This window comes from Hibiscus syriacus, unplaced genomic scaffold (assembly GCF_006381635.1).
Source record: "Hibiscus syriacus cultivar Baekdansim isolate YM2019G1 unplaced genomic scaffold, ASM638163v2 tig00110415_pilon, whole genome shotgun sequence".
In the NCBI taxonomy this organism is placed as follows: Eukaryota; Viridiplantae; Streptophyta; class Magnoliopsida; order Malvales; family Malvaceae; genus Hibiscus; species Hibiscus syriacus.
In genome coordinates this window covers 804,975-825,499 of record NW_024062729.1, presented here as the reverse complement: position 1 = coordinate 825,499, position 20,525 = coordinate 804,975, and the positions used below count along the sequence as shown (strand labels likewise).

At 34.7% G+C, this 20,525-nt stretch overlaps 1 protein-coding gene and 1 long non-coding RNA gene across 3 annotated transcripts; both read right to left on the bottom strand.

Annotated features, from left to right (window-relative positions):
- Positions 1-380: 380 nt before the first annotated feature.
- LOC120124203 lies at positions 381-11,711 on the bottom strand. The gene is made up of 3 exons (XR_005516262.1): positions 11,602-11,711; positions 7,496-7,502; positions 381-393 (listed from the first exon to the last, which is right to left on the bottom strand). It is a non-coding gene; the product is annotated as an uncharacterized LOC120124203 (long non-coding RNA).
- A 1,460-nt stretch (positions 11,712-13,171) lies between these two features.
- LOC120124290 lies at positions 13,172-18,304 on the bottom strand. Of its 2 annotated transcripts, none has more exons than XM_039142991.1 (10): positions 17,166-18,299; positions 15,300-17,003; positions 15,014-15,204; positions 14,824-14,895; positions 14,579-14,731; positions 14,305-14,468; positions 14,049-14,196; positions 13,688-13,810; positions 13,490-13,577; positions 13,172-13,387 (listed from the first exon to the last, which is right to left on the bottom strand). In XM_039142991.1, exons 1-10 carry the CDS (start codon positions 18,136-18,138, stop codon positions 13,206-13,208), a joined length of 3,798 nt encoding a protein of 1,265 aa, XP_038998922.1. In that variant the 5' UTR covers positions 18,139-18,299; the 3' UTR covers positions 13,172-13,205. The 2 variants fall into 2 exon arrangements, with proteins under 2 accessions (XP_038998922.1, XP_038998923.1); XM_039142992.1 differs by having other exon boundaries at positions 13,267-13,387; positions 13,468-13,577; positions 17,166-18,304.
- Positions 18,305-20,525: the final 2,221 nt, after the last annotated feature.

Genomic DNA, 20,525 nt, shown 5'->3' with positions numbered 1-20,525 from the left:
ATTACTCACTATTTTATACGAATAAATGTTTGAAAAGTTAATGTGACACTTCGGACTCGTATCCGGGTCGGATACGGGTTGGGGGTGTTACAATAATACACCTTAATGGAATTTATAGCTCTGTGATGTAATCTTCTATAGAACATGGATTAATGGTTGGGGAAAATAATTTGTTTGGTGATGCTTATTTCCCTCAGCGTGAGATAAATGATAATTTTTCTTGATGAATAGCTAATGATGTCATAGGAGAGCATCACAAGTTCAATTCTTCTTGTTTTCTGGCTTTTCATATTATTTGCCTTCAAGAAAGTGAAATGCTTCATCATTCTGGCCTCGTTCATTCTTTTTCTTCAATAGAGGTAGAATAGGCGACAACTTGCTTCATTGACCTTTCTCATTTGAGACTGTCCTGTTTGAAAATGTTTTTCCTCCTTTCATTATCGATGAATGAAAGAATTTTGTAAAATATTACCCCTTACAGGTTCACAATATAATCAAATCATAAAACATGAGTTTAATGAATATCAAATAAATCAACTACACTTTTAAATCAAAAAATCATAGTCATATGGCAAATGTTGAAATTATTGACTGATTTAAGGTGTAGGTTGATTCTGGTAAAGTAAGGTCTCTCAGGTTGGTCAAGCATATATGTCTTTTTTTCGCTTCCACAATCTTGAAGGAATGATTACATCTTGAACCCCCCCCTTTATCTTTTTTCATATCATGCATTAAAGAATTAGAAAAACTAATTTTTGCAAATAAAAAATCAATCCTGAGAGGCGGAATGAAATCTGAAGATAGTCGCTTTCACATAGAAATCTATGTATGATTAGAATGGACTTTTCAGGTACGTAACGTAGGCTAAGGCTCATGGTTATGAAAGAAATGGATAAAAAGGCTCAAACAAGTTTATTTATTGCACACTAAGACAGAGAAAGGAACAAAAACATGTTCAAACAAGATGTTGAAAATAGAAAGGTACTATAGTGTTAGATAACAACTTCCACTTGTTTATGCATCATTACTCCTCTAATGTTGGGTGTGTAATAAGATCAGGGTCATTGTCCTCATTTGCCCCCCATTTCTTGATCGTTTCTTGTGTCAAGACCCCTTGTCAAGAAGGTCTCTATTTCTTTTAACAGTGGCCAACAACTCCCTGTTGAATGCCCCTTCACCCCCAAGTGAAAATTACAGAAGCTATTTTGATCATAACAATGGGCAGAAGGGTTTGGTGGCCCTTTCGTTGGTCTTGGTGTGATGTATCGACCTTTAACTAAATGAGGGTGCAAGTCTGAAATGGAAGTTTGGAACACCTCTAAAGTTTTTCTTGATCGCATGACTTTATTTGGTCGATCCGAACAACTATTTGCTCCTTTTCTTTTACAATTGCGGAGACTCTGGATGCGACATTCATTCACATCATCAGCTTTCTCTTTTTGATCTGTCGGGATCTTGGATGTGACTTTTGAGTTTCTTTCATTGATTACATTTTCAATTAATTCTCCACTTGTCACAAGATTCTCGAATTCCTTCGTAGGATTTACCGACATTAACTGAAAGAAATGAGCAGGAATGGAATCCCGAAACATATGTGATATCTCTTCTTCTAACATGGGAGGTTGAACTTGTGCTGCCACTCCTCTCTATCTTAAGACATACTCTTGAAACCTTTCATTGGATTTCTTTCTTACTCTTTGAAGATCCATACGTGTTGGAGCTAAGCCTTTAGTATACCGATATTGTCCCAAAATAACATCAGCTAGATCAACCCATCTCTTGATCTGTTCTTGGGTCAAATGATTGTACCATACTACTGCTGGGCCAATGAGGTTATCATGGAAAGAGTGAATTAACAGATCATCAAAACTTAAATATCCTTCTATTTTTCTGTAAAACATTCTTAGGTGGATTGGGGGACAACTGGTGCCCTCATATTTCTCAAAATCAGGCATTTTGAATTCATGGGGAATAACCAAATCTGGAACCAAGCTGAGCTCTCATGCTTCTAGTTCTTTGTGGGAAATATTAACACCTTTCATATTTCTGATTACTTCATCTGCCTTATTGAATCTTTCCTCATATTGTGAATAATTAACGAGGCTATTCTTTGGGTTCGATTGGGATGTCCCAGGGTATGTTATCATTCTCGACTCTTCAATCTGACAGTATGGTTGCTCTTTATCCGTTATCTCTTCTTTATCAGATGACATCCCCTGAAAAATTTGATTTGATCCATCTGGTACTTCTTTACTTGAATCCTGAGGTAACCTTGTCAATTATTCTGACCACTGATCTTGTAGTCCCTCATAAGATTGCTCTATTGTTTTCATGATGATGGTAAAGTAAAATGAATGAATGATATTGGTTTTACTGTTACAAAACCTTTCAAGAATTATTTATATGTTTTTATAATTAATGTATATAACAATACTTAAAATAACAAATGTAATGTAAATATGAAAATGCATAAATGAAAAAATAAGAATGTAAACTGTGTAATGCAAAAACAAACATAAAAGTATGAATACAAAAATGAAAATGCAAAGATGTGAAATGCAAATGCTTGTATGAAAAGGTGTTACTCAAGAGTGATAATCTTAGAACAGATTTCATTGAACACAAAAGTTTTTGTGCATCAAACAAAACTTTTACATGTAGGGGACATCTTTTCAGTCCTAACTTCAACAAAACTTTACATATAGGTGACAATATTCCCATTTTCTTCTCTAAAGCCAAGTTTGTCTATCAGCTTATGGGCCATATTGCTTGTCTAGACTACAGCTTCTTCCATGATATTCTGGTGTTCCTTCATCTCCTGTGTTAATTCTTGGAATTGCTCATTTTCCCTTGTAAGAGAACCTTTGTGTTCAAAAAGTTCTTGGACAAGATCTTCATATATGCTGTAGTTCTTTTTCAGTTTGGTGACCCCAGTTATCCACTCTTCTGGGGTGTTTCCTATGCCAGTATTTTGAAAGGCTTGATTAATCTTCTGGAAATCTTCATGCATGGTTTTCATTTTGGTGCTCAATTTATCGTTTTCAATCTTTAAATGATGTATTTGAGCCTCAGACCTCAGCAAATCTTCTTCTTTCTGGGCGCCCCTACTGATATTATTACCTTTGAAGACTTTTGGTATTAATCTAGCAGGACTTTCAGTTACCACATTAGGTCGATCATTTATCATAAATTGTAAGGTTCCATGATCCAAAAGACTTTGGACTCGACGTTTGAAGGCAAGATAATTCTCGATGGTATGTCCTTAAGGTCCGGCATGATATTCACAATAAACATTGATGTCATACCAATTCGGATACGGAGGTTGGAATGGTTTTATGTAGTACGGAGCCACTTCTCGTGCTTCAAGTAGCTTCTCATACAATTCTTTATATGATATCGTGATAGCATCAAAATGAGAACCACCTTTTGTCTTGGATTGAACCTGAGTTTTAGGCGTCGGGAGCAAACTAAACTTCGACGGTTTCAGATTACATGATTTCTTCTCATCTCTGGAAGCTTTTACATTTTTCACCATTTCTTTGGTATCTCCAGACAATTTGTGAATACAAATGATGACTGTATGTAATTTCTCAAATTGGTTAAGATCCGAAGTTCCTTGTATATATGAGATTGATATGTTATGTTCATTGAGTTCTCTCTCTTTTTGTGTAGGAGTCTCTTTTCCTTTGGCCAAAACAGATATTGTACCCATCATCTTAGACATCTGCTCTCTTATTTCTCGTATCTCCTTTTTCTCTTCAATGGGCATACGATCTTTGGGTGGATAGCTCTCTTCTATCCTCGGAGTTTCCTCGGGATGCCATTTATGAAGTATTTCCAATTTGATGAACATTCTTTCAAGTCAACACCTTTTGGTTATGCCATGATCATGCAATGCAAACAAAAGAAATCAATATAAAAAGTTAAGGCAAAACAAAATGTATGAAAAAAATGAGAAAGAAAAAAATAAATTGGTTAGTACCAATTAATGGAAATAAAAGATTCTACCTATCATGGTATATAATATATCCTAACCTCATGTTTTATAGTTCCATGCTTTGTTTGGAAAAATTAACCTAACTGCATTATTTCTAGTTCACATGCATTTATTTAGGAAAAAATGAAATAAATTAAAAAACAAAAATTAGAACTTATTTCTCTTTTGTGTATACCTATGGATAGGGTTTCAGTATTGTCTTAGATATGAAGAGTTTATAGGGTTTATTATATTCAGGGTTTCAGTTCTAAGAGTAAAGGTACTCGAACTATCCTTGTTGGTTCCCCCTTAGGCTGCCAAACCCTCAATCCTAGTCCATCATAGACGTAAGCGGACCGAGTTCAATTCGAGGGGACACATTTCTCTATGCCTGACACAGAGAATAAATTCTCACGAAGACATAGAGCATACGAACCCCAAAAGTTACTTGTTAGGTCTGACACAGAGAATAAATTCTCACGAAGACGTCACTTTCACTCCCACTTAAAAGGGACAAGCTTGATTATAAAGCTTATGTTATGCAACACACGTGTTGTGTGTGAGGAGAAATGTTCAAACCTCTGACAAACAAATAAATAATGAAATTTAATACTTGAAAATAAAATAAAACATTAATAATATATATATATATATATTATGAAAATAATAAGTATATATAAAAAATTTGAAAAGAAAGAAATATAAATTAAATATATGAATTTTTAATTTCTAATTAATAGAGACAATTTATAATTGATTTTAAAGCTTGACTAGGTCCCCAGCAGAGTCGCCAAGCTGTCGTAACCGGTTTTCGTCCGGGCACGAAATTTTACGTGGCAGGAAAAATAATTTGGATAAAAAATGATTTTAATTTAAAAAATGTTTTGGGAGTTGCCATCGACCTTTTTGGATCAGGTAGGCTGAAAACCTAAAAATTATCTTTTAAAAGAGTTTTTAAGAAAACATCAATTAAAAGATAAACTAGTCTGCGTTTTAACAAAAAAATTGTTCTTTTTAAATTTTAATAATAAAAAGGGATTCGTGCTCGATTACGTTTGGAGAATGATTAGCACCCCCACAACGCCCAAAATTGGTACTCATTAATTATAAATTGTCTCTATTATTGGAAATTTAAAAATTTAAAAATATATTTAATTCATAATCCTGTTATTTCAAATTTATTAATATAATTTTAAGAAAATATATTAATAAGATATTTATTTACTTAGAAATATCAGAAAATGACTTCTAGGCGCTTTAAGACATCACATTTCTTAATATTAAAAAATGAATAAATATTAATAAAACATTTTTATAAAAATAATTAAAATTAGTATATATAATTTATAAAAATAGGATATTTATTTATTTAAAAATATCAGAAAATGAATTCTAGGTGCTTTAAGACAGCCCATTTCTTAATATTAAAAAATATATAAATATTAAAATATGATTATTTTTCTAAGAAAATAATTTAAATAAAACAATACGTATTTTCTGGTTTTTATAAGTAAGATATTTATTTATTAAAATACCAGAATAGGACATCTAGTTGCTTTAAGACTGTCATTTTCTTTGATTTTAAAAATAAATAAATAAATATTATTATTTAAACAAATATATATATATATATATATATATTTATAAGACTAAGATAAAAAAATAATAATTAAAGCAATAATTAAAATATAAAAGTAATAACAAAATAATATTGCAAATAAATAATGATTAAAATAAAAGAAATTAAAAGCAATAATTTTAAATTGCAAAATATTGAAAAAAAATGAAAAGAAACAAAATATTGGTGACTAAAATAATTAAAATTAAAACAATAGGATTAAAATATAAAAAGTAATAAAACTTGTAGTTAAAAATGAAAGTATTAAAAAATAGTGATTAAATTAGAACATATTAAAATTAAATACCTAATTCATAGTTAATTATTTAAAATTATAGGGGCTAAACATGCTATTTTACCTTATTATTACTTTAGTGACTAAAATAAACATAATTAAAACAATATAATTTAAATGTAAAATATTAAAATTCACAGACCTAATTCGAATTTAGCCTTAATTAATTATTTCGGGATTAAAATATTAAATATAAAAATATGAGGGACTAAATGTTGTATTTATCCTAAATATATATATGAACTGATAATGACCAAATTATAAAGTATATAAAATTAAAAGGCCGAATTTAAATGATCAAAAATTGCTTTTAGTGACTAAATTGCAAAGTTACAAAAGTATGAGTGTTACGGAAACAATTTTCCCACGTGGGAAATTACACAGGCACCCCTCACTAAAACGACGTCATTTTAGTGAGGGTATTTATACCTCTTTTGTTAGGATTTTCGGAAGCTCGAATCGACAATCGGAACGGTTTGCAAAGAGGGGTCGGAACGGTTTTGTGTTTAGGGAGTAAGGAGATTGAAAGATAGAAAATTGCACAGCGATTTAGAGTGGTTCGACTTTCTCAACCAAAGTCTACATCCACTACCTTATCTCCTTACCAAGGATTTTCCACAAATTCACTAATTTGTTCTTTCTTTTGAGGACAAAGAGATAACCTTACAACTCCCTAGTTTTTCCGGGCTAAACTAGAACATTTCCCTAGCTTTTACACGGGATAAGCTAGAACCTTTCCCCTTTACAATAGGATAAAAGATTTAAACAAGAAAACCTCTCTAAGGTAGGTGTTTACAAGATTGAGCTCACAATAACAAAATATTTACAAGAGAAAGATGAAATAAGAATGAAAAACTCTTCTCTTGTGTTTGATTGCTTGGATAGTTGTTCTCTTAATTCTTCAAGTGTCCTTAGCTTGTATTTATAGCTTGGAATGTGTTTGAAGTCATATCTAGCCGTTGGTGATGTTTTGGAGCCGTTTGGGAATGATTTTTCTGCAAAAATAGGCTACCCAGAATGGGGGGAATCGGTACCCCTTCATAGGGAATCGATACCCCTTCATAATATTCAAATATTATGACTGTTGGGCTGATGAACAGTGAGGGAATCGGTACCCTCAAGGGGGGAATCAGTTCCCTTCGAGTAATCTGTTATTTCTCGGAGCCAAACCATACAGGGGGAATCTGTACCCCTTGGGGGGAATCTGTTCCCGGGGAATCGATACCCCCTGGGGGGAATCTGTACCCCCTGAACAATCTGATTTTTCTTGAAACCCTTTAAAAAGAGAATATTTTTGGCTCGATTAAGGCTCGAAATACTTTGTAAAATTGTTTTAAAATAGTTTAAGTATAAAACACAATTTTACATTTTAGTAAGGATTAAAATGAACTTTGAAAGACTTGGAGTAATATTTTGATATTCGAATAATTACATCGAATATACTTAGAAAATCTTTTGTAAAATCATAAAATTCATTTAACTTAATTTGTTATATCGAAACATCAAAATGTTTTCAACAATCTCCCCCTTTTTGATATAACAAAACATTTGAGTAATTTTAAGATTTTGAAATAAAGTTTGAAATTACTCCCCCTTACTTTAACACTTATCCCCTTTAAAACACTTTAATACTTCTCCCTCTTTTTGTTAAATCAAAAAGACTCTAATCTTTTAAAGTTCAAAATAACTTTGGAGAGTAAGTAGTAAATTTGAAATTTTAAAAATCATTTGAAAAAATAAAAGCTCCCCCTCAATAAATGCATTCCAAATAAAATTTAGCTTTAAGAACAAGAAACTTAAACAAAATTGAATTTCAACAAAGAATAACAAACGTGTTAGTAGCACATGAAATTCAATATATCCAAGACTAAAATACTTTATGCAATACCAATTGTTGAAATTTGATATCAATACCAATTGTTAAAATTAAGTGCATATGCATAAAGTTTTCAAAAAATGTTATGCATTTGAAAATTTTGATATCAATTGTTAGAGAGATATCATTTTCATTTAAACCACATGCATAAACATTCAAATTTAGGTCAAAAATTTTAAAGTTTGTAAAATCAAAGTATTTGAAAAATTGATATCAATTGTTAGAGAGATATCAATTGCATTAAAACCAATTTTGACCAAAATTTTATTATGATGAACTAAAAATTCTTAAAAATTAATGTAACTTTAAAATGTTCATCATAATCATCTTTTCAACATACATGATATTAAAACAATGATGCATAATCATTTAAAAACAAAACTCATGCATGCTTAAAATCAAATGAGCAACCAAATAACCAAAATTAAAAGCATTAAGCTTAGAGGTTACACATTCCTTATTCATGTTTGGCTAGAGCATCTTGAATATCATCACTCTCATCATCATTGCTCCCACACACCTACAAGAGACATTTAAGTAGATTTTGGTATCCAAATTGCTTTGGATCATTGGACGTTAGTTTCAATGCCCCTTGTTCCTTTCGGAACCCATACTTGCCTAATTTTAAAATGTTATCCTTTCTTCAAAGGACAAGTATGTTCCAAATGACCATGATAATGACAATGTGAGCATATTGTCATTATTGAACTAAATGAATTATTTAAAATGATTTCTTTTTCTTTTGTTAAGCATTCAAGCTTAACTTTTAAATCAAAATTTTGTTTTTCAAAACTATCAATTTTTATTTTTGAAAGCTCTAAATCCTTTTTCAAAATTTCATTTTGGCTTTCAAAATCTATTTTTGTTTACAAAAGAAAATCGTTTTCAATTTTAAATTTTGAAATCATTTTCTTATATTTGGAGTTCATGATCTCAAACTCCGAATATAACCTATTAAAAGCATCTTGTAACTCATCAAACGTATATGAATCAAATTCATTTGAGTTAGAAGATACCTCAGGCTCTTCATAAGCCATTAGAGACACCACCTTTGTTGGTTCTTCTTTCTTGTTTCCATGGATTTCCTCGAGCTTATTCCAAAGCTCCTTGGCACTTGAACATGAAGAAACCCCTTCATAGATTTCAGAACCAAATGCACAAAACAACATGTGCATGGCCTTGGCATTAAGTTGAGTTTTCTTCCGTTCTGTGTCACTCCACTTCTTCTCCTTCTTCTTTGGAGAAGAGTAGCCATTCTCGATTATCTCCCATATATCAAGATCATTGGATTGGATGAATACCTTCATTGATTTCTTCTAATGATGATAGTTGACTCTATTGAAGTATGGAGGTTTGTCGGTTGGTAGGGAGTATTCCATGTGGAACGAGCCAGAGGTGGAAGCTATCTTCTCGGTTGTGTAGGGAATTGGTAGAGCTTCTTCTAGGATCATCTCAAGGTGGTTAAACCTTCTTAACGAGTTAGTCTCTGATGCCAATTGTTAGGATTTTTGAAAGCTCGAATCGACAACCGGAACGGTTTGCAAAGAGGGGTCAGAACTGTTTTGTGTTTAGGGAGTAAGGAGATTGAAAGATAGAAAATTGCACAACGATTTAGAGTGGTTCGAATTTCTCAACCAAAGTCTACATCCACTACCTTATCTCCTCACCAAGGATTTTCCACAAATTCACTAATTTGTTCTTTCTTTTGAGGACAAAGAGATAACCTTACAACTCCCTAGTTTTCCCGGGCTAAACTAGAATCTTTCCCTAGCTTTTACACGGGATAAGCTAGAACATTTCCACTTTACAATAGGATAAAAGATGTAAACAAGAAAACCTCTCTAAGGTAGGTGTTTACAAGATTGAGCTCACAAGAACAAAATATTTACAAGAGAAAGATGAAATAAGAATGAAAAACTCTTCTCTTGTGTTTGATATCTTGGATAGTTGTTCTCTTACTTCTTCAAGTGTCCTTAGCTTGTATTTATAGCTTGGAATGTGTTTGAAGTCATATCTAGCCGTTGGGGATGTTTTGGAGCCGTTTGGGAATGATTTTTCTGCAAAAATAGGCTACCCAGAATGGGGGGAATCGGTACCCCTTCATAAGGAATCGATACCCCTTCATAATATTCAAATATTATGACTGTTGGGCTGATAAACAGTGAGGGAATCGGTACCCTCAAGGGGGGAATCGGTTCCCTTCGAGTAATCTGTTATTTCTTGGAGCCAAACCATACAGGGGGAATCTGTACCCCTGGGGAGGGAATCTGTTCCTGGGGAATCGATACCCCCTGGGGGGAATCTGTACCCCCTGGACAATCTGATTTTTCTTGAAACCCTTTAAAAAGAGAATATTTTTGGCTCGATTAAGGCTCGAAATACTTTGTAAAATTGTTTTAAAATAGTTTAAGTATAAAACACAATTTTACACTTTAGTAAGAATTAAAATGAACTTTGAAAGACTTGGAGTAATATTTTGATATTCGAATAATTACATCGAATATACTTAGAAAATCTTTTGTAAAATCTTAAAATTCATTTAACTTAATTTGTTATATCGAAACATCAAAATGTTTTCAACATCTTTAAACCGGCCCCCAAGGGCTATTAGCTTCATTTCTTCTCTTTGGTTCTCTCTCTAAGAGAGAGAGCCCTCTCCCTTCTCTCTAGCTTCCCTCTCCCAAAACAACCTTTGTTTTACCTTAAAACCAAAATCAAGGACCGTTTAGCCAAAAGACTCTTAAATCGGCCTAGATATAAACTTATTACCTTCGGTATTTCGGCTTTTCAACGGCGTAGGGAAGCTTCAACGAGGGTAAGTTCTCTCAATCTCCCTTTTTTTCGTTTGTTGTGTGGTTATTGTTTTTTCTCGGTATTCTCTGTCTTGCTCTCCGTTCGTCGTTTCTGTTGTGTTGTTGGTGTTGTTTTGCTCTTGGGTTCTTGCTCTTTGTTTCTCTGTCTTTGCTCGTTGGTTCCTCCTCTCCTTTTTGTAGGTTAGTCGATGGGTTTTATAGCCATTACCGGCGATGGCCTCGGACCGGTCACAAGGGTTGAGCCTCGGTGAGTCACCATAGCTATAGTGGTGACTCACCATAGAGCAAGCGACGTAGAGGGGCAACTGGCCTTCTGGAGGTTTCGTCGGGGCGGCAGAAGGTGTTGACGTGGGGCGGCTGGCCGTTGGCAATGACTGGTTGGAGCATTTGGCAGCAGAAGCGGCGGCTGTAGTCCCTAGGGTATCATAATCCTAGGGCTTCTTGTTGGATATCTCTGGACCGTTGGATCTTGATAGATCCAACGACTAATGGTGGATGGCGGCTGGAGAATATATTGTAACCCTAGAAGGGTTTAGGGTTATCATCTAGGCTTTTGGAACTGGGCCACCTTGTTTGGTCACTGTTGGGTCAGAGTTGGGCCTGGTTGTAAATGGGCTCCGGGATTGAATTTATTTGGGATTGTATATTTTTATTTAATAATAATATAATATATATATATATATATAATAATATTTATAATAATAATAATAATAATAATAATAATAATAAAAGTAAAATGAAATGAAAAAATTAATGTTTACAGGTATAAAATAAGAATTTAATTAAAAATAATAATATTTTTATATTATTATCCATCGATTGAGTCGGGTTGGAGTTTTTTCATCCTCCAACCGACCGACCTCACTACCTTAAAAACCCCAACCGAACTCAATTTTTTTTTTAAAAATCCAACCCTATAAAATAGACAAGGTTAAAACCCGTTGAATTTGTATTAAATTTCTATCTCATTCCCATGTTAGATGTTTTCAATGAAGGGTAAAACAAAATTAGTTAAATATTTACTCATTCCTTGAAACCAAATTTGCATCAATCAAACCCAAGGATTGCAAGGAACAAAAGAATATTAATGCACTCGAAACATGGATTCCAAGAGAATATCTATAAAACGAAATGCGAATGACTAAGAACACAGTATGATCGGTTACATCCCTGACCGGACTCGTTGCCGGTCATCCTCAAACGGAGCAGCAAACCTGGAAGAGAAATTACGAAGCAAATCATCTCCTTCTTGATCATCATCAGCATCATCGAAGTTGAGCGCATAGCTGCAAGCATCTCCTTCTTTTTAATTGGTGCTACATTATTTTGTTTGATTGCTTATTATTTATTTGATTGGTTGAAATTGATTTGAAAGATGAATGTATATTCCATGTTGGCTTGTCGGATTTTAATGGATATTATACATTTGAAATATTTGAATTTTTGGGTGATTTGTCAGATTCAGAATATATGTATGTAATCAGAATAAATATTTAGCTGAAAATATGTAATATTCAAATCATATCAGGTAATTATGTCATATTGATTTAGATTCTGACATAGGAAGTTTAATGCATTCATTCGACCTAAGGATGAGCACGGTTGAGGCAGGCTGGGTTTTTGGCCCCTCGACCCAGACCCAAAAACATATAAGTACAATCTTCCCTAAACTCATCCTCGATTTGACAAGAGTCAACGAACTAACAGTTGTACTCGCCGTGACCTTAAACGATCGACCACCACACGACGGTGGCGACAACAACCAAATAGAATCAACGAGAATGGGTTTCACGGCCAATACTCGCGATTTTTACACAAGCGCTGCCCCGAGGCAACGGCAGCAAACTGGGTTGCGGCTGGGGTCATAAGGAACGTCCGGCGACCTTACCTGAACGATGAACGGCGACGAAACGAGCAAGGGGTGGCGGCATTAATGGGAGAATGGCTGCTGCTAGGGTTTGAAATAAATTAAAAAGAAGGCCGCGCACAGAGATATAGTTGAGGAGGGAAAGGGGTATGTTTTAAAAAAATAGGTTAATTACGAGGTTGGTCTTCTAACTTTCTAGTGTTCATGAAATAGGCTCCATACTTCCTAATTTTTCAATTAGGTTACTGAAATTGATTTAGAAATTTAAGATACAAATCCCCATTTTCCGGGTTCAAAATTGGGATTTAATATGGGTGTTACAGACCGTCATTAATAGCAAGACTTTTATCAAAACATTCATCACTTTAAATTGATAAAAATAATATAAAATCTAACATCTTAAAATCGTTTATTTTGAAATATATTATTTATTTTCTTAGAATAATATTTTTATTATTATTCAAATCTTTTAACCAAAACATTATATTTCTCAAAAGACTTATTGTATTTAATTTCATAAACTCCAAAGAAGTTTTGATAACTTAATAAAGTATATGACATTGGAAATACAAACAATTATATTTCTCCACTGTTCGCCTGAAAAGTGATGTAAGATTTCGTCTTAATTTACAAAAATAAAGTATGAAACCGTCTATAGAAACCACTGTATACATTCCATGGCAAAGCACATATTGAAACCAAGCAAAATGAAATAGGAGATGATTGTTCGAATTCGTTTTGAGACTCGGGGTTGTTAACTTCACTGTGGGTTCTGTCCTTTGGGTGAAATTCTCGCCGCCATCGAGCGTAACTCGTTCACGATCTCGGTGAGGTTCGGTCTCTCTGATGGCTCTGCTGACCAGCATCTCTCCATCAACGATCTCCATTCCGGATCGCATGATTCCGGGACCGGTGGACGGAGTGTATTGCTCACAATGCCACCTGAAAGAATTCGAGGCGAACGATCGTTGGCGATTAACCGTGTGATCCATCGAAGCACGGAGAATGGAATTCATGATTACATTTATAGATAAGGCAATTTACCAATGATAGTGCCATAGTGCAAGTCTGCATATGGCTCTTCTCTTGTGAGAAGCTCCCACATCACGATACCGAACGAGAATACATCGACCTAAATCAGAGACGATTCCGAAACAAAGATTATGCAATTAAATATATGCAGGGGGAGAGAAAAGAAAGCATTTTCATGAGAGGGCACTAGACTATATGGCAATCACAAACCTTCTCCGAGACGCGACTGCTGCTGCCATTCAGAAGTTCCGGTGCCATCCACGGAAGTGTTCCACGTAAGCCGCCTGATATCAAAGTTTGACATTTCACCTTGGATAGGCCCAAATCACCAACCTGGTAGCAAAAACTATGGATGAGAACTAAACCAATTGAATGAGTTTCGAATGAATCGAAATAACTTGGCTTGCTCCTCGTGTCGACCGATGATCGAAGGACTAACAACATTTTACAATTATGTAAAAGTGCAAGCAAACGTTGCTTTATTTAAATGGTTACATGCATGAAACAAGACCTTGCTCTGTTCCTATGTTATTGGTGTCTGTTGTTCTCGAACCAAACATAATTTACGAACCTTGCATATCGGGCGATGAGCGTCTCGGAGATTGACAAGTAAATTATCACTCTTCAAATCAAAGTGCACTATGTTCTTCCCATGCAAATACTCCATTCCGAAGGCCACATCCATGGCAACCAAAATCCGTTTACGCTTATCAAGATTCCTAACAGCAACAATTTGTCCAACAGTTATTCATATCGAAATAGATTTATAGTCGAAACACAATTACGAGAAGGCTGTTGTTTAGCGTAGCAAACGGAACTGCTAGTACCTCTCGGTCTTCTGCAAAGCATTTCTTAAAGAACCGTTAACCATATATTCTGTCACTGTTGCCACAGAACCACTGGGACCATCAAGCACGACACCGTAGAAAGCCACGACGTTTGGATGATGCAAATCAGCAAGCTTAATAGCTTCATTCCAAAAATCATCGATCTAAGCATGCGCATTCACCGCAGTACAAGTGGTTAGTGTGTGAAATTACAAAAAATGGAACCAATTTGAAACACATTAGGAGATTGCAACAAGAAAAGGAGGAGCCAAACCATGCGTTCTTGTTCAGAGGATTTTCCGGCAAAACATCTATCATTGATTCGTTTAATTGCAACATCAGTACCTCGCCACTTCCCATGATAAACAGTACCAAAGGTGCCAGAACCAATCTCCCTCAGCTCTTCAAGGTCGCTGTCTTTTATAATCTGCCAAATGAATTTATAGCTAAATTAATGGCTAACAAAAGTTAAATGCAGAAGCACAAACAAAACATAAAAACAGTACTTAAAAGTTCAACCTGCAAGCGACCGATGCCGTCAGAAATTCGAATACCAAAATTTGTTTTACCTAGCTGTTTAGTCTTGATTTCCTAAGACAAGAAAAATAGTATGAAAGACGGTTCGATAAACGCATCTAGAGAAGGCAGCCATAAATAAAATAGGACAATGAGCATAAGGTGGAGAACAAAGAGATCTTATATTCCACACCTCCAATTTAGCTTTATGTTGCATTTTAATGTCACTAGGTAAAACATTGTTGTCTTGATTTCCTTCATAACCAGATGCATTGGTCTCTGTCGATATATGGGGATTGGAATGCGAAGACGACTGGAAAATAGACGCAGCTACTCCCTCGGCAACAGCTTGTAGTTCTTTCTTGACGAGATCCTCGGAGGAGCCTTTGGCAGTGAATGTAACAATGAGAAACATTTAGTCCAAACATTAAATGATAAATTCCAACATTATATAGCAAACCAAAACTCAAATATCTCACCTTTAGTAGACTGTATCTGGTCTGAATTCTTGTTTAACTGACTTAAAGGTTGGTGAACTTCATCCGCCGATTCGATATTTGATTCCCCACCAATTACTGCCTGGTTCTCTCCAAAAGGGTCTCCGGTAGCTAATCCTTCTCTCTTTGTTTGAATTTTGTTAGGTGTAAGAGGAGGGAAGTAAGTATCTTGATGTAAAGTCCAAGGATCTTGATTGCTAAAAAGTGAGTTGGAAGAATCCAAAACATCTCCACCTTTATTGGATGGCGAAAAGTAACCTTGGCTGATAGCATTTGATGGAGCAGCTTCTGTATTGCTTTGTGGAATCTTCTGTTGCATCCAAGAAACATCATCCAATCCTAATGTATGTGCTGAATCAACAGGAAAACTAGTCTGCTCATTTTTCATCTGTAGAGTCTCTGTCACCACATCAATTTTGATCAGATGGTTAGGGTCTATGCGATCTTCTTTAAAGACAGCCTGAACATTTGATGCTTCATGCACTGGCTGCTCTGAAGCTTGAATGCCAACTGCCCCAGAATTTGGAACCTCCATTTGAAACTGGTATTGCGTCGGCAGAACATATGGTGATTGCAATTCACCTGCCAAATCCATCAAATCTTGGCTTGCTGGACTCCTACAATGATTAGAATTATCTGTTCTTGGCGAAATATTTCTTTCATCTCCATTTTGTGCATCATCAAGATCTTGAGAAGATCCAACAGCTGCAGACTGAAGTCCTCCAACCTGATTATCAACGTGGCCAATATGTCGAATCCCAGATTGTTGCTCGGCAACGCCGTTGTTTCCAGTCACCACGACTTTGTTTACCAATGAAATTCCCATCGAGTCTTCAGGATACAGACTATGATAAATAGAATCTGTATTTACCAAAGGTGTTACACCTCCATCTCTTTGGTCCTGTGCCGAGGGATCAGAATGTTCATGAGTCAATGACTTCTGACACATGAAGCAGTCCTCTATCCTTGGTATCTTTTGAGGAGTAGATACTTCATTCCTAGGCAGTGACCCGTCGAAGACGACAACATTCTCAGTTTGGGGAATATGGTGGAAATTATAACCTGTTGCAACCATTGCTGATGGAATTTGGTTCTGATAAACATTGTGGCTCATATCAACAGGATGCTGAATTACCCTTGTTCCGAATGCTTTTTCACCAGGGTAACTCTCGAACGGAGTTTGTTGGTGTTGCATCAGTGGTTGCACCATGGCTGGTCTAATACCAACATGGGAGTTTAAGGGAGCCATAGTCATATTAAAAGCAGGAATGTACTGATAAGGAACAGCAGCATCACTAAGCTCCTGTTGGCTGAATACAGAACCAGTATTTCCCATCAACTCAGGAGTCGAGAACCCCATTTGAGGAGCGATATGCACAGTATGGTTCATAACACCATGGCAAGGATCAATATATGTAGATGCATAATGTTGATGCAAATCATATCCCATTTGCTGCGAAGTCGAAGTAAAGGGCACCGTCCGCCCTGACTCAACCTCAAATTGAGACAACAATGTTTGAGGATGATCAGGCTTAACCACGGGACTTCCTAAATGAACAGCTGATTTACAATCATGTGGAGTACCTGAATTCCCTCTAGGTGACAACATTTTTGTTGGTGGAGACCCACCAACATCCCCTTGACCAGCACCTATGCTATCGACTGCCTCGAGCCCACTAATATCAGAGTTCTGTGTTGAACCAGCACTTGCAGCTGATTTACGATCATGTGGAGTACCTGAATTCCCTCTAGGTGACAACATTTTTGTTGATGGAGACCCACCAACATCCCCTTGACCAGCACCTATGCTATTGACTGCCTCGAGCCCACTAATATCAGAGTTCTGTGTTGAACCAGCACTTGCTACGCTCGCCTTCCTCGTGATGCCACCTGCAGCTCCATCCAAAATCCCATTAACTGCCTCAACATATTTCTGCACATTGTCCTGCAAATCCCCAAACTGAACCATACAGGAAGGATCAAGTTCCAAAGCCGAAAACAAAAATACCCTTAATTTAGCAGACCCATCTGAAGACCTTTCAACCACTCTCTCACACTCATCCATCATATTATCAAGATCATCCGAGCACGAAATGGAAACCAATGCATCAAGGTCCTCATCAGGAAGCTGATACTTTATAACCACAGATTGTCCATAAGCATCGACCATTTTACGCTCGAACTCATCGAATCTCACATCCCTCCTAACACTAATAATCCTTGTCTGCCCCCCTACATATCTCAACATCCCATCTCCCGGTCTAGGCAATATCTTCCCCCCAAAGCTACACAACAACTTAACCTTCTTCCTTGACACAGAATCATCCCCACCCTCATCACTAACCTGATCGGCACCATTACCGTTACTTCCTAATCCTAAATTCGGTTTAACGTCACTGATTGATTGATCACTTATGTTACCACTACCCCTGTTTCCTATATTGGAACTATGTGCAAAACCTATAGGCACCCTATCATTACTCAATTGATCACTTCCATTCCCACTATTCCTATTGCCCAAACTAGGACTATAACCATGACTTACCTGATCCATGGCATTACCAACCACCATATTGCTCGAATTCAGGTTATAATAGAACCCGTCAACCGGCACCGGCACAGGCACAGGCATGTGTGGCCTCCGTGCAGAGACACCAGGTCCGGAAGGGTTGGGACAAAACCCTTCAATGTTTCTGCCACGGGCATTAGTAGTAGCTGCCACCGCATCCGCAATTTGAGGCTCTTCGGTTACAATTCCAGGCTTTCCAGCTACATTCAGTGAACTTAGATCTTTCTGTAACGAGCTTTGATCGAATGCCATAATCTTTAATAAACAGTTCAGCTAAATTATAGTCTAAATCAAGTCTAGGAGATAAAAAGCTAAGGGATTTTGCTTCTTTACTTGAAATATGACTTTTCACCTACTCTCTCTAAAAGGGTATATTCCAAAGGCAATAAGCAGAGCTAAAAACGATTCAGATAACAAAGACAGACGAAGAAGCGACAGAGACACGGGGATTCATGGTTTTCAATTGGGATTCAATGAATATCTTGTCTGTCTGTCTGTCTCTCTCGGGACTTTGTCTTTGGAAAATTTCTTTTCTCCTTTTTCTATGTGATGATGGATTGAAAATGGCAGTGAAGTCTATATTAAGTTTTTTTTTTCTTAGGCTGCAAGGAAGAAAGTAAGGGTCAAAAGACGAAACGAGGAAGATGACAGACGACGGCACGTGGACGGTTTCATGCAATATTTCAGTCAAAATCAATATGTGTTTGCTTTTCTTTTCTTTTTGTTCTTTTTTGGATTATTTGATTTTGATTTCATAAGAATTTCGTAAAGTAACATTTTAAGTATTTTTTTAAATTTTAATTGTAATTACAGAACAGTGACAAGTGGGCTCTCCATCCAAATTCCTTCTCTCTCCGTCGTCCGATTTAAACAATTATAAAATATGAAAATCCTTCCTATTTTAAAGTTTAATAATAAATAAATGTTTGTAATTACTCACAGAAAATTCTTGGAATATCTAAAATGAATTAATAAACCTATATAGTGATTAAAAAATAATAATAATAAATTAACAAAAAAAAGGATATTTCATAAAAAAAGTATTTTAAAAATAATTATTCAACAAAGATAACAAGTGTAGTAGCAATTAAAGTATTTACAGATCTTGTCGTACATAAATTTGATTTGGATGTATATTTTTTTAATTTTATTTATAAATTGAATAAAATCATGAATAAATAAAAATCATTTAATAAATTAATATTCATTGATTCAATTAATCAAAAAAATTATAATAAATCTTAATTTTCAATCTATTTCCAGAGTCTAATAAAAAAATATTATGGTCGAGAAAAAGTAATAATAAACTTGCTTCTTTATCTCACAAATAAAGGTTGATTTTATCACTAATTAGCTGATCTATCAATGACCAATTGATTTAGTAGGATGAGATGTTATATTTTTTAAGTAAGGTTAAGGGTTCGAATCCTGACGATTACGAATAGAGTAAATTGGGTTGAAAAGGGTCGTCATTGTCTCTGCAGTATCCGATCCGGATTAGTCGATCAATAGATCGGATATCGATGAAAATTAAGAGTTTAAATACTAAAACGAATCAAAACTGATAATTTAGATACTAAATATAAATTTTTAACGATCGAGTATTAAAATAAAATAAAATAAAAACTAAACATTAATATTATTTTAAAAGTGTTAAAAATTTAAGTGCATGCTCTAGTCAATTCAATAAAAGAAAAAGGGGGAAAAGAACCAGCTCTAGTCAATTCAACAGCAATAGAGGAGGAGATGTGGTGTGATTCAAGAAGGCCAACTGTTCTATAATAATAAAACCGTTAATTAAGGTATGGGCAGTTACATATGTATCATGGTGGACGGTTGCTAGTGGGAGATCTTTACCAAAAAGAATATCTATAAATAATATATTAGTAAATAAAAAATATAATTATTGATAATATAATTATAGATAATATTAGTAAAAAATATATTTATTAGTGATAACGTAATTGCTGTTATTTTTTAGATTTCGAGTTCCAGTACTAAGAATATCAAAGTGTTCAATATCAAATGATTGAGAGTTATTTTTAAACAGATATTATCTTATACTTACCTTATATTAATTAAAAAATCTATAAAATAATTTCTTTGGATCGATTTAATATTATCAAAATATTAAATAATTAAATAAAAATAAAATAGTGGCAAGTGGGAATTAAAAATGTAGTGCCGACATAAACAAGAGTGGAGTGGAATGTCCCTTAAAGAATTGTCGGGAAAATTCAAACCTAAAAGCTTCTTTTCCGTGGTGAAACCGCGTTGGATAGGGACTTTTAAAGTGCGCCAACTTTAATATATAGTTAATGAAAAATGTTATAGAAAATGTTAATTTTTTTTTAATATTTTAGGTAAAACGTTATTTAAAATTTTATTTATTTTTATTAGAAATATTAATATTGGACGCTACCTAAAATATTCAACATTTTAGGTAAAATGTTACATAAAATATTATTTTTTTACCGAAAATATTAATATTGGACCCTACCTAAAATATTATTTTTTTTCTTTAAGTAGCGAAATTAACATTTTTGGTAAAAAAAATATTTCAGATAACACTTTACAGAAAATATTTAAAAAATATTAATATATTCAATAAATTTTTCCTTAACCGTATATTAAATCTC

Excerpts from the sequence above, each read along its gene's own strand:
- LOC120124290 (XM_039142991.1), bottom strand. The coding sequence starts at position 18,138 with ATGGCATTCGATCAAAGCTCGTTACAGAAAGATCTAAGTTCACTGAAT. Across the intron at positions 14,732-14,823 it reads ACGGCATCGGTCGCTTGCAG|ATTATAAAAGACAGCGACCT; the intron begins GTTGAACTTTTA and ends TTCATTTGGCAG. Across the intron at positions 14,197-14,304 it reads GCTTTGCAGAAGACCGAGAG|GAATCTTGATAAGCGTAAAC; the intron begins GTACTAGCAGTT and ends TGTTGCTGTTAG.